Below are 11,278 nucleotides of genomic sequence, written 5' to 3' on the forward strand. Positions count from 1 at the left end.
TGCGAGAATCACTTGGGCCGATATCCCGGATTGTCTCGGAAGTTCGGAAGCTCAGCGACGCCTGGCGCATGAAGCTGTCACAACCAAGACCTGGGAGCAAGGTAATTTATTACATGGATGGCTGGATTGGATGAGGATAAACGGTGGATGGACGTTGACAGTGGGGCTACAGCGAGTGGCCACTGACCTAGCTAGCTAGGGAGGTTACTGTGCCACCTGTGGCACACCACTGTTGAAGCCCCACTGGAAGAATGTGTCCACTGGAAAGAACAGATTCGTGCCAGTGGAGAGCACACCTCAAACGGCTGTCGGCGACCACTCGTAAAGAGGACACTTGTGCTAGCTGCCCCAAGTTATCCCCTACCCACAACGTTGTGACGACGTCCACCTCCAACAACCAACTCGCGAACCACGGTCACGCTTACGAGACGGCGTGCACCTCGACCTAGAGACCGAGCCGAGATCCCGATTGGGCCCCCTTTGTGCGTGCGCAAGAGCTTGGAACCGACGGACTTGAGCCATCATGCGGCTGTCCTCGCTGCCAGCTGTGCTGCTGGGCGCGTTCGCCTGGACTGCGAACGCCGTGAGCTCTGAGGATGACAATGTTAAGAGCATAACGGTATGGTTGCCCGTTGGTTGATAGAGCGTACATGGAGCTCCTTGCTAACGTTTTGGTTCTTCTAGTTGAGGACACACTCCCTCCAACAGGTTCGTTGCGACGCACGCGATCACGACGACTGGAACACAGCTTGGCTAACATAGCTTCCGAACAGCCCTACCTCGACTCGGACATGCAAAGTCGATGGTATGACTTTGGCGGCGACACCATCGTTCGAACCGACTCGTATGCTACATCGCCCCCGACTCTCGGAGGAACAATTGGTTGACAGGATTCTAGGTACATCCGACTGACCTCGGACCGCCCGTCGCAAACGGGCTGGATGTACTCGCGAGTACCCCTGACGGCGACCAACTGGCAGGTGGAGGTCGAGTTCAAGATTTCTGGCAAGAACCAGCTCTACGGCGATGGTCTCGCTATGTGGATTACCCGCCAGCGCGCGCAGTCCGGAACTGTCTTTGGCGGCCCGGACAAGTTCGAGGGCCTGGGTATCTTCATCGACACCTACAAGAATAACCGCCCCGGCGTTGTTTTCCCTTATGTCAGCGCTATGTACGGTGACGGCCAGATCTCGTACGACAAGGCTCACGATGGCAAGAGCACGGAGCTGGCTGGCTGCTCCGCTCGTGGCATCCGACATGCAAGCATCCCGACTAAGATGCGCCTTACCTATTTCCAGGACAAGCAGCTCAAACTAGAGCTTCAGTATAAGGATGAGGACGACTGGATGCTGTGCTTCGAGAACGAGGAGCCCCCCGCGATCCCCAATATCGCCTACGTCGGCTTCACGGCTGAGACCGGCGAGCTTAGCGACAACCACGATATCATCTCTGTGACGGCCAAGAACCTGTATATCCAGCCTGGCAATAAGGCTGGCCAGTCCGGAAGCAAGCAGCGCAGCAAGAAGGCCAAGAAGAACAAGAAGACAACGTCTGGTGGTAGCTGGACCTGGTTCTTCACCAAGATCATCCTCTTCATCATTGTCGCGGGCGGCGCGTACGTGGGCTTCACTGCTTACCGGGCGAAGAGCAAGTCGCACCGATTCTAATTTCCAGCGACTAATGGCGGACGGTGCGCGGACGGTGCGCGGAAACTCACGAGGCGGCATAGCCATCAATTCATTTCCTTTTGTGCAGTTTGTGTGAATACCAAGGAGAGAAAGGCGAGGGGAGTTTGTCAGTGGAAGGGGGTTGTGACATGCCACCCAGCGAAGAAAAAAGTTACCACCCCCGACGAGGGCTATCGTTGTATGTTCCCTTATCTTAGTCATGTATGGATGAGTCTGGTGTTTTGTAAGTAAGTGAGACTGGTTTCTTAGCAATGAATGTCAAGACAGTTGAATTTGGCGTCAAGCCCGGGCGGAATCGAGCTGAGTCTGGGGAGGATGGGCTGGCGTAAAGAGCTCTCTGAGATAGGCGGATATGCAGACCAGGGTTCATCCGCCCGCATGAGTGGTACACCCACATGCCTCACCCTAGCTGATTATCTCGCTCTCGCTATTCCCGTTCCTCTCCGCATCGCATGCGCCATGCCAGGAGAGCCAGCGTCGGGCGTCAAGTTGTTGTCTTCCCTACATGCCTGCCCCAAGACAACCGGGCCGGAAGTGCCGAGAGGTGTAGTACAGCGCGCTAGCCGGATCGGGATTCCGGTGAAGTAAGCGTTTTGCCCGAATCCAGGGGGCACAACTCACACACAGTACGGGGCCGCCAGTACCACCAGGCGGTTTCGCGGGGCGGCCCCGGCTGCTCAGTTGGGAAAGAATCGGGAGCCAGGCGAAAATAACACGCATCGTCAAGGCCTCATCATCTCCTGACGCGTTGACCCGGTGGTGAGACTTTGCCAGCGCTGCTCTCATTTGCCTCACAACCCCTTATCCGTTTCCGCCGACATGCCGACTTGTATACGGGGGCACCGTGCATTGGGCAGCGGAGGCACCTTACCGCCAGCCAATTTTCCCATCAGGTAAACAGGTCGGGTGAGAAACCCGTTCTTATGCCCTCAGATGCAAATCTTTTTTCCTTTTTTGTCTGTCCCTTTCCTCCTTTATAAATAAACCTCTCACTTCTCCTATCTCCTCCTCTCTCTCTCCCTATCACTCTCTCTCCCTTCCCCCTCCATCTCTTCTTCCCCGCCAGCACTAGTCACCGCTTACTGCTTGTCGACAATATCAGTGCTATCCTGCTCTTGTTTATTACCTGGTCTTGTTTGCTGCTCCTGTTGCCATGCCTCTTTCTAGCTCCACCAGCTTAACATCACTACCCAAGATGATGGCCCTCACCCCCTATGGCTCTAACGGGTCCACCGACCTCACCATGGCCGTCCTTGGCTGCGGTAAGTCATCCCCCATGTCCGCGGATATGGAAATGGATTCCACCTCTCCGGTACCGGTACTGTCCGCCGTATTGGTGTAGATGTTGTAGTACTGTACCGTAGTCACACCATCCCTACCCCCATCTCCATCCCCGTGCCCATCTTCTTCAATCTATGGAAGGGCCAGGTTACTCATCATTGGGCCGTCTGGCACAGGTACCATGGGCGTTGCCATTCTCAGCGGCATCCTGACGTCGCTCTCCGAGATGCAGGGCCCCAAGCCCCTGCAAATGCCCAGGTCCGGTGCCTCAACCCCCATGGAGGAGGTGCCCCAGCGACTTCCCTCACGCTTCATTGCTTGTGTCAACACTGCTGCTGGCGCCAAGAGGGTCAAGGGAACTCTGTGGGAGCACTCGTCCGTCCTCAAGGTTGTGCACAATGAGAACCTGGCTGCCGTCCAGCAGGCCGAGGTTGTCCTGCTGTCCTGCAAGGCTGGCTCCGTCAAGGAGATCCTCAGCGAACCTGGTATCGCCAAGGCCCTCCACGGCAAGCTTCTGATCAGCGTCGCCGCTGGTGTGACTGTCGAGGATGTCGAGATTGCCCTCCACGGCGCCGTCCCCTCCAAGGATCCCGCCGAGGACGGTCGATGCCGCATTGTCCGCGCCATGTGCAACACTGCTGCCGTGATCCGCGAGTCCATGACTGTCGTCGCTACTACCAACCCTCCCCTGGATTGCGCCACCGAGGGCCTCGTCACCTGGATCTTCAAGCGCATCGGCGACGTTACCTACCTCCCAGCCTCCAACATGGATGCCTCAACCGCCCTCTGTGCCTCGGGCCCGGCCTTTTTCGCCCTGGTCCTCGAGGCCTCTATTGATGGTGCCGTGGCAATGGGTATTCCTCGCCACGAGGCTCAGCGCATGGCCGTGCAGACCATGAGAGGCATGACTGGCCTGGTCCAGAACGGCGAGCACCCTGCTCTCCTCCGGGAAAAGACCTGCACCTCAGGCGGCTGCACCATTGGTGGTGTTTTGGTTCTGGAAGAGGGACGAGTCCGAGGAACTGTTGCTAGGGCGGTGCGGGAAGCCGCTGTTGTGGCAAGCCAGCTGGGCAAAGGAGTTGAGCAGGTGAATGGCACGAGGTTCACAACCCAGAACATGCAATGAATCAACGACGACCAGGAAGATGAGATAGCACCGGCCAACCAGACTCAACCGGGACCAGTGATTGAGTCTCAACCAGAGCTGGACGGGTCCGATTCTGAACCAGCCGAGGAACCCCATCCAAATTCGGTTGTAGAGTCGGAACCCAGGTCGGGTGACGGGTCTCGACAGGGTACTGGCCTTCTTTCATTCAGCGCCTCCTTCTTCGCTGGATTGTTTAGCACTTGGCAGGCCTTGCGGCAGGTTTTTAGAGATAACACTCACTTTGGCTAGCTCACATAGACGGGGGAATATAGATCCATTTGCTTTAGCATAATACAAGTTTCTTTTACAAATCCCAATGCCCAACTGGCCACACTCCGCCGAGGTCCTTCAGCCTCGCTCAACTCCCCTCTCAAATATGCACCTGATTTTACGCATCCTCCACGCGTGCCCTCTTGCTAGAATTCTCACCCGGCTCCTCCAGCTTTCGCTTGCCATTAGTTGATGCGGTCGGCTGTGGCTGAGAGTGCTTTATCGCACGTTCGTACGCAGCCAGGATCCGAGCATATTCCAGCTCAACGCCTCCGAGAGTTTGCTGAAGCTTCTCAATGCGCTCATTAGGTTCTATTTGGGACAGGACGTCCTTGTTGTGTCGGTAAAGGCGTTGCTTGACAATCAACTGCCACAGTCGCTCCTTGTGATTGTCTGCTCTGGTGGGCGACGGAACGTCGTCATCAAGTGCCATGCTGGGCCGCACCGACTCGGGCAGCTTTGACATTAGGTGCATCTCAAGAACTCGGTAGAACTGCCGAGGGGCGATCTTGGCTTGCAGGCGGATGCTCTCGAGGTCCTTGCCTCCAAGGATAAGCTGGGGGATGGCGCCCTTTTTAGGGATGGTGACATTGGGGTCGACACACAGGGCGTTAAACTGAGGAATGGCGCGAAGGAACTCCAAGTCACAGACATCTCGCAGATCATCAAACGCCTCATTCGGGTCCTCGACTGTGAACTCGTGGGTCTGGGGGTGTTTGTGGTAGTGCTCGAAGATAGTTTTGTAGAGACGAGCTCCGACTCCCTTTCCTTGGAAAGGGGGAAGGATGATGAACTGTGACAACCTGGTTCTGCAGGGAAGCTCGGCCAGGTCAAGGTCGCCGGCCGGAAGCTCCCACTCTCCCCTGGGAGATGCAGGGGGTGTTGGGGGCTGGAAGTAGAAGAAGCGGAAAATGGTGGAGTATCCCACGAAGGTGTAACTGCTCTTCTCAGGATTATCCGTCATCTTTTGCTTTTGATATAAAAAGAAGACGGTCCATCGGTCAGCGTCAGATAGGTCGAGCTCCGCCGAATCTGACTCAGGATCTTGTCCAATATAGCTGCCTCCCTCAATGAAGAAGGGGACAAAGATTTGGAGGCGGTTGTTTAGCTGCTTGACAGCTGGGTCAGCCAGGTTTCCGCGCCAAATTTCATATTCGCCTTCTGGAGCATGGATGGTGGTGTGAAGAGTGCCAGGGGGCGTCCAGTTGTCGCTGATCTGCTTGGAGCTATCCTCAAAGTCGGTCCCTTTGACAAAGGCAACTGATTAAACGTTAGTGGAGATGTTTCCAACACCAATGATCCCCGAACATACTCTTTGGCAAATGGCCCCCTTCCTCCAAGATTCCGACAATATCTGTAGGTTCGGTGTCTCCCACAGGCTTGAACTTCTTGCTGTAGGAGGTCTTGAGATGAGGGCGCATGTCATTAGCACGGTATCGCAAGCTGATCTTGAGATCCTTGTAGCCGAAGATTTGTTCCTCCTCGCCAAAGATGGAGTATGTGAACTTGGGGTTGAAGGTCGCAACGTTCTGGAGGCCAGACTTCGACGGCGCGACGAGGCTGATATTGATGGCATCGTTGGCGTTGGCCAGCCCTGGAGAGGCAAGTTAGCACTGAATGCGCGGTGCAGGGAGGGTGCAGGAAGGGTGCAGGAGATGTACTTACACTCCTCTGCGCTGGGCAAAGCAGCCATTTTTGTCGCTTTCGTCGGGCGATTCGAGAGAAAGTGTTGGTGTAAAGCGGTGATGCGCTGCGAGGTTGTGAAGAGGCAGTGAAGGGAGGTGCAGTGTGCGGCTGATGGTTGTCGCAAAGAAAGTTGCTGCACAGAGCCCGCGCACCAGTTGGCTAGGTACCTACCTACCTACGGCGCGTCGTTCACGCGATTCAATTAACGACCTAACTTTCTGCCTCATCTGTTAGGCTCCAAACGCTGACGGAGATGATGTAATGCTGCCTTGGCGTACCCAAGTACTTCGTACCTGAGTTAAAGTGGCCTGTGCCCATGGCGTCGCAAAGGTCAGGAACAGCCGGATCCTACCCACGCAACATCTCCAGGCTTCCTTCAACAAGCACTGATGGCTTTGCGCCTCGAGCCTTCACCATGATCCAGATCGCAAGCAGTTCGTCGCCTGTTGGCTCCGAGGTGTTCTCCTTGTTTGCACTGTTACTTATCTCACTGGCCGTCCTCCTGATCTTACGGCACTATCTCCCGCTCCGTACGACGCCAGCTTTTTATCTCGTCCCGATATTCTTCGCCCTTTGGCTTCCCTCGATCGTCATCATCCTCGTTCCCGTCGACCTCGCCTCGAGCGCAACCCCTGGTGATGACGCTACACGTGGAATATGGCTTCCCGAAAGGGTCATTCTGGTGTCTTGGAGAATCACTTACTGGCTTACATTTGCCTTGACTTGGTATGGACTGACAGAGCCGGGTACCGATTCTCCTGCTAATATGCCTCCCTAGGTTCATTCTCCCTGTCCTCGCCGAATACTCCGATGCAGGCTACCGCGAGCCAAAGGACAAACTTCTATACTCACTTCGGGGCAATGCGCAATTCCAGATCACGGCCCTAGGCTTCGGCTCCATCGGTCTCATTTACGTCTTCTATTACTGCGGTTTCAACTTCACAGCAGTCAAAGCCCTCGTCATGGCCTTGGCGTATTGCTGGGGGTTGATTCTAGCCATCTACCTCATGGGTCACGGCTTAGTCTCAATTCCGAGGCGCTTGATGCGAAGTGCGCGCATTAGCGGGCGATTGCGCCGACTCCAAAGCAAGGCACCCAAGGTCTACGAGCAGATGGAGGATTCTCTTATGAATCTGGAAGATATCGAAGCGCAGGTTGCCGAACTCGGCCGGCGCAAGGTGGGAAGCGCGATGAACTTCCGAGACTGGATCGAGGAGCTCCAAGAGATGGCCAATATTCCAGAGGCCCAGCCACGAGCCGCTCGATTCGGTGGCGGCGCCGAGACAGCCATTCTCCCGCACGTCATCACCGAAAAGTACCTTGCCGATCTGACCCGAAAGCTCACCCGTGCGAAACACGCCAGATCTCGATACGTCAATGCCTGGAGTCAACTTGTCGAGGAAGCTGCTGAGACGCAGACCATTTTGGATTCCGTCGCATCGAAGAAGCTCGAGTTTGATGATGCTAGCTCTCCAGGGGGGTTCTGGAAGAAGACCACCATCTTTACACCCTATACCCGGTACCTATACTATTACCATGTGCTGCCTTACGCGCAGATTCTGTTGGGTATATTCCTGGCAGCGGCCTCGGCTTGCATCGTCTGGTCTGAGGTTGTAAAGGTTGCGTTTCCCAAACTTTCTGTCATCAGACTTAGTGTCGTCCACCACTGGGTTGGTGATAGAGCCGAAGTTGGCTTTGCGGGCCAGGTAATCTCCTCGTTCTGGATCTGCTACATGTGCGCAGCCGCCCTTGTTTCTATGACCGAAGTCAAGGTTTGGCGTGGCCGAGCCCTTGTCAAGCGAAACACGGCCCACGAGTCGGCCTTCTGGTACGCCATGCAGGTCGCCAAGCTCACCATTCCGCTGTCGTATAACTTTATGACGTTCCTGTCGAAAGATGTTTATAAGAAGACCATCTTCTACAAGTTCCTCGGCAATCTCATTGACATGACGCCCCTGGGTCAATATTTTGATGATCTTTTCCCCGTCGTTGTCTGCTTCCCCGTCCTCGCTACCCTCTTCGGCATTTACGGTAAAGTTAAGCGTCTCTTTGTGGGAATGGACGTTATCGACGACGATGAAGAGAACACCTCGGGCTACGGTACTGGCTCATGGCGCGAGGGACGAGACCTTATTACCCGAGAACTCGGCGGTAGCACAATTCTTCGCCGTCGCGAGGAGGCTATCGCCAGACTAACCTCTGGGGGACGCTCGGCTCCGGTTCTATCTATTCCCTCTTCCTCATCGCCTGCCCGATCGCCTGCCCGCTTGCCCAATAACACCCGTCGTGCGGCCCATGGACCCTTGTGGGATGATGAACCTCCTCAGGACGACAACTTGTTCCAGATTATCGGCCACCGCATGAAGAACACCATGGACGGCATCGAAACCCCCAAATGGATGCAAGACTTTGGTCAAGGAATGAAGAAACCCAAGTGGATGGGTGCAGACGACAACGCTGGGGGGCCGAGTACCAGTCCTGGAGGAACCGACTTTAGGAGATGGTTTGGCGGCGGATCCGGGGAGGGTCAGGTTCGCATTTAAAGCATCCGAAGTCTCATATGGCGCAAAGATGTTACATCTTCTACTTTTCTCTTTTCTCTCCCTTGGGTTTGGACACGCCGGCATGGTTTTCATTCGGCAACGTTGGCACGGCCGAAAGCATTGCCAAGGAGTTTGGGAGACTGCTTTTTCTGGCGGCGCCTCATGTGAAGAAATCACCGAGGTTGCCACCACGGCGTTTTGAGCGAGGCAGCTCGCCCAGGGCTTTATTATTACTCTTGCAAGACAAGACTGTTATGAGTATGGTAGAGTTGGATGACACGATACATAGGTCTGAAGAGACGCAAGTGGTTTTAATATGAGTATTTCCATAGTCAAAAGACTTTAGAATATCTAAAGACTTTAGAATATCTAGTAACTGTATCATAACGTCTCATATCGTGGCATGCGTTTCATTATGGATGTCGATGCTCATAAGTCATAAGTCATACTGCGCAGAAGAAGAAAAACACTACCCAATTTGATGGCAAATCCCGACCACAGAGCCACGGGGGTAGTCTGGGACCTGTTTTGCCCAACCCACTCTTCGCTGCCTGCGCGAGCGTCTCACACAGGAGACGACTCCACGTAACTAGGCTTTCGAATTCTGGATGCTGTTCCAAGTGTTGGTCTTGCTCATGGTACGCTTTCGTAGATGGAACATGATCTCCTTCTCCATTTTTTCGATGTTCCTCTCGAGGTCTGCGTCATCTCTCTTAGCTTGCTTCATGCGGTGCTTGTCGATCATCAGCCAGGCGCCGACGATGAGGGCGGTGATGGGGACGGTGACGGCAAAATATATCCAGAGTTGGAAGGAGACGACTGGGCTGGCGCCTGATGAGAGTGTCAGTATAAGCAAACAGGAGTACGACCGAGACGGTCTACGGAAGGGAGTAGAGGAGAGCACATACCCTCTTGAAAGTTGAAAAACGTCATGCTGAAAACAGAGGCGAGGTATGTGCCTGGAAGGAAGAGAGCACCCATCAGGGACAGCGTTTTCATGGCTGTGCTGTCCCGCTTGCTTGCATGGGCTATTCTTCGTTGTTCTCCGGCAATCTGCAGGTTCAGCCTGGCCTCACGCTGCGACATGATGTTGTACAACTGTAGGCTAGATCAGTAACCATCCGGTATGAAGGACGCAACGGGGAGAATCGGCACACTTACTGCCTCGCGCTGGACCTTCAATCGCTCAAGCGTGGTGTGAATATAGTTCTCCAGCCCGGTGAGCTTGACCTTGTAAAAGTCGATGCGGGCGAGCATGCTTCGGTGCAGCTTATTGATCTCCTTCATATGGGTGCGTTCGGCTTGGTTCATGACCAACTGGTCGTCTTTGGATGCCACCCACTCGGACCCGAAGCTCTCCATTGCCTTCTCCATCTCCTTGGCGAGGGCCAAATAGGCCTGGGGCCGTTTCCACAGGACGTGGCCGTGACACTCGACGAGGTCGCGGTTCAGGCCGTCGACCTCCATGAGCCCGTCCTGGAAGTACTGCTCGTGCTCCTCGACCTCGTTACGCAGGCTGACGGCGTTTTCCAGGCGGCGCAGCCAGTCCCGAGCGTCGCGCTGCTTCTGGTCGTTGGCGAGCGACAGGTCGTAGGAGAGGAGGATGATGGGGAGCAGCATGGGATGGCCGACCTGGGCGGAACAGGCCTTCAGGTGGACGAGGCTCTTTTCGACATCGGAGCTGGGTGTGCCCTTGATGAAGCCGGTGGTGATGTTTGTCTTGAAGGAGTGGGAGAGCATCATCTCCCAGCCACGAGTTCTTCCCTTCTTTCGGACATCAGACTTGCGATGTATGATTTCTAGATTCGATGTATGAGTTGGGGCCCTTTTGGATGGTCATGATGGTCTTGGACTCACGCAGATGGGGGTCGTCATCGTCTTGATCATGAGACGACCAGAAAAATGGCCCAACCACGGCGGTGGTCTCGATGGCGCGGAACGGCAGCTTCATGACGCGGACCATGGACTCGTAGTTGTCCTTCTGGAGGGAGATGACCTTGGGCATGAATGTGTCTTTGTCCGAGGCATTCCTTTGGACTCTTGAGAAGGTGTTAATGGATGCTGAGGAGCATGGACTGGGCGAGGGACTTACATCAAGCGGACGCCGCTGAGCAACTGGGTCCCCGGGCGCTGGCGGTCTGGCGGTGCGAAAACGCCCTGGAGAATGGAGAGCGAGCGCCGGTCAGTTTGATATTTCCCAGAGTGTTTGGTGAGCGGACAAGGGTGTGTTGTGAGTAGGCGGGCGTGAGGTGACATACCTGGCGGTGCAGAAAGTTGTCGAACTCATCGTCTGGCAGCGGGTGCTCTTCTGAGGAGTTGTAGAAGGGATCCTGGAAGCGGACGCAGTGGGAATTAGCAACGGGATGCCGGGCAATTGCGCTCAATTGGGGCGTGTGTGCGCACCGAGTAGTTGAAGATCTCGAGGTAGTGGGTGTCTTCCTTGACAACGCGGCACTCGTCGACGTAGTAGCGGAACATGTAGTCGTCCATGGCGACGGATTTGGCGGCTGGCGCGACGTAGCAGCTGTCGTGGTGGTCCCTTGTTGTAGCGTCTCTGTCCGTCTCTCTGGCGGTTGCGATGTGCACAGCGAGCTTCCTTCTCCAACACGGCAGAGGAAGATAAAAACGGTGAGAAAAGGCCGAGAAACGATGATCCCGGAAAC

The 11,278-nt window shown here is 55.2% G+C and overlaps 5 protein-coding genes across 5 annotated transcripts; 3 read left to right on the plus strand and 2 right to left on the minus strand.

Annotated features, from left to right (window-relative positions):
* The first annotated feature begins 279 nt into the window (after nucleotides 1-279).
* BGZ61DRAFT_582974 (concanavalin A-like lectin/glucanase domain-containing protein) lies at nucleotides 280-2,140 on the plus strand. Its single transcript, XM_046256303.1, has 4 exons — nucleotides 280-619; nucleotides 685-708; nucleotides 774-844; nucleotides 899-2,140. The coding sequence occupies exons 1-4, from the start codon at nucleotides 524-526 to the stop codon at nucleotides 1,665-1,667; spliced, it is 960 nt and encodes a 319-aa protein (XP_046112720.1). The 5' UTR covers nucleotides 280-523; the 3' UTR covers nucleotides 1,668-2,140.
* A 518-nt stretch (nucleotides 2,141-2,658) lies between these two features.
* BGZ61DRAFT_25129 (pyrroline-5-carboxylate reductase dimerization-domain-containing protein) lies at nucleotides 2,659-4,300 on the plus strand. Its single transcript, XM_046238371.1, has 2 exons — nucleotides 2,659-2,950; nucleotides 3,146-4,300. Exons 1-2 carry the CDS (start codon nucleotides 2,842-2,844, stop codon nucleotides 4,093-4,095), a joined length of 1,059 nt encoding a protein of 352 aa, XP_046112721.1. The 5' UTR covers nucleotides 2,659-2,841; the 3' UTR covers nucleotides 4,096-4,300.
* A 114-nt stretch (nucleotides 4,301-4,414) lies between these two features.
* On the minus strand, nucleotides 4,415-6,280 carry BGZ61DRAFT_378761 (acyl-CoA N-acyltransferase). Its single transcript, XM_046242596.1, has 3 exons — nucleotides 6,052-6,280; nucleotides 5,699-5,980; nucleotides 4,415-5,646 (listed from the first exon to the last, which is right to left on the minus strand). The coding sequence occupies exons 1-3, from the start codon at nucleotides 6,077-6,079 to the stop codon at nucleotides 4,505-4,507; spliced, it is 1,452 nt and encodes a 483-aa protein (XP_046112722.1). The 5' UTR covers nucleotides 6,080-6,280; the 3' UTR covers nucleotides 4,415-4,504.
* A 207-nt stretch (nucleotides 6,281-6,487) lies between these two features.
* On the plus strand, nucleotides 6,488-8,615 carry BGZ61DRAFT_339031 (LMBR1-like membrane protein-domain-containing protein; the record flags this gene model as incomplete). The annotated part of the gene is made up of 2 exons (XM_046239189.1): nucleotides 6,488-6,798; nucleotides 6,851-8,615. 2 exons carry the CDS (start codon nucleotides 6,488-6,490, stop codon nucleotides 8,613-8,615), a joined length of 2,076 nt encoding a protein of 691 aa, XP_046112723.1.
* A 589-nt stretch (nucleotides 8,616-9,204) lies between these two features.
* Nucleotides 9,205-11,105, minus strand: BGZ61DRAFT_336950 (uncharacterized protein; the record flags this gene model as incomplete). Its single annotated transcript, XM_046239010.1, has 7 exons — nucleotides 9,205-9,446; nucleotides 9,524-9,692; nucleotides 9,777-10,414; nucleotides 10,473-10,654; nucleotides 10,708-10,772; nucleotides 10,874-10,945; nucleotides 11,019-11,105. The coding sequence occupies 7 exons, from the start codon at nucleotides 11,103-11,105 to the stop codon at nucleotides 9,205-9,207; spliced, it is 1,455 nt and encodes a 484-aa protein (XP_046112724.1).
* Between the last annotated feature and the right edge of the window lie 173 nt (nucleotides 11,106-11,278).

This window comes from Ilyonectria robusta, assembly GCF_021365365.1.
Source record: "Ilyonectria robusta strain PMI_751 chromosome Unknown BGZ61scaffold_1, whole genome shotgun sequence".
NCBI classification, from domain to species: domain Eukaryota; kingdom Fungi; phylum Ascomycota; class Sordariomycetes; order Hypocreales; family Nectriaceae; genus Ilyonectria; species Ilyonectria robusta.

Coding starts and splice junctions, on each gene's coding strand:
- BGZ61DRAFT_378761 (XM_046242596.1), bottom strand. CDS start 6,079: ATGGCTGCTTTGCCCAGCGCAGAGGAGT. Junction 5,981..6,051: donor TTTGCCCAGCGCAGAGGAGT/GTAAGTACATCT, acceptor TTGCCTCTCCAG/GGCTGGCCAACGCCAACGAT. Junction 5,647..5,698: donor AGGGGGCCATTTGCCAAAGA/GTATGTTCGGGG, acceptor ACGTTTAATCAG/TTGCCTTTGTCAAAGGGACC.
- BGZ61DRAFT_582974 (XM_046256303.1), top strand. CDS start 524: ATGCGGCTGTCCTCGCTGCCAGCTGTGCTGCTGGGCGCGTTCGCCTGG. Junction 620..684: donor ACAATGTTAAGAGCATAACG/GTATGGTTGCCC, acceptor TGGTTCTTCTAG/TTGAGGACACACTCCCTCCA. Junction 845..898: donor ACCATCGTTCGAACCGACTC/GTATGCTACATC, acceptor ACAGGATTCTAG/GTACATCCGACTGACCTCGG.
- BGZ61DRAFT_25129 (XM_046238371.1), top strand. CDS start 2,842: ATGCCTCTTTCTAGCTCCACCAGCTTAACATCACTACCCAAGATGATG. Junction 2,951..3,145: donor CATGGCCGTCCTTGGCTGCG/GTAAGTCATCCC, acceptor CGTCTGGCACAG/GTACCATGGGCGTTGCCATT.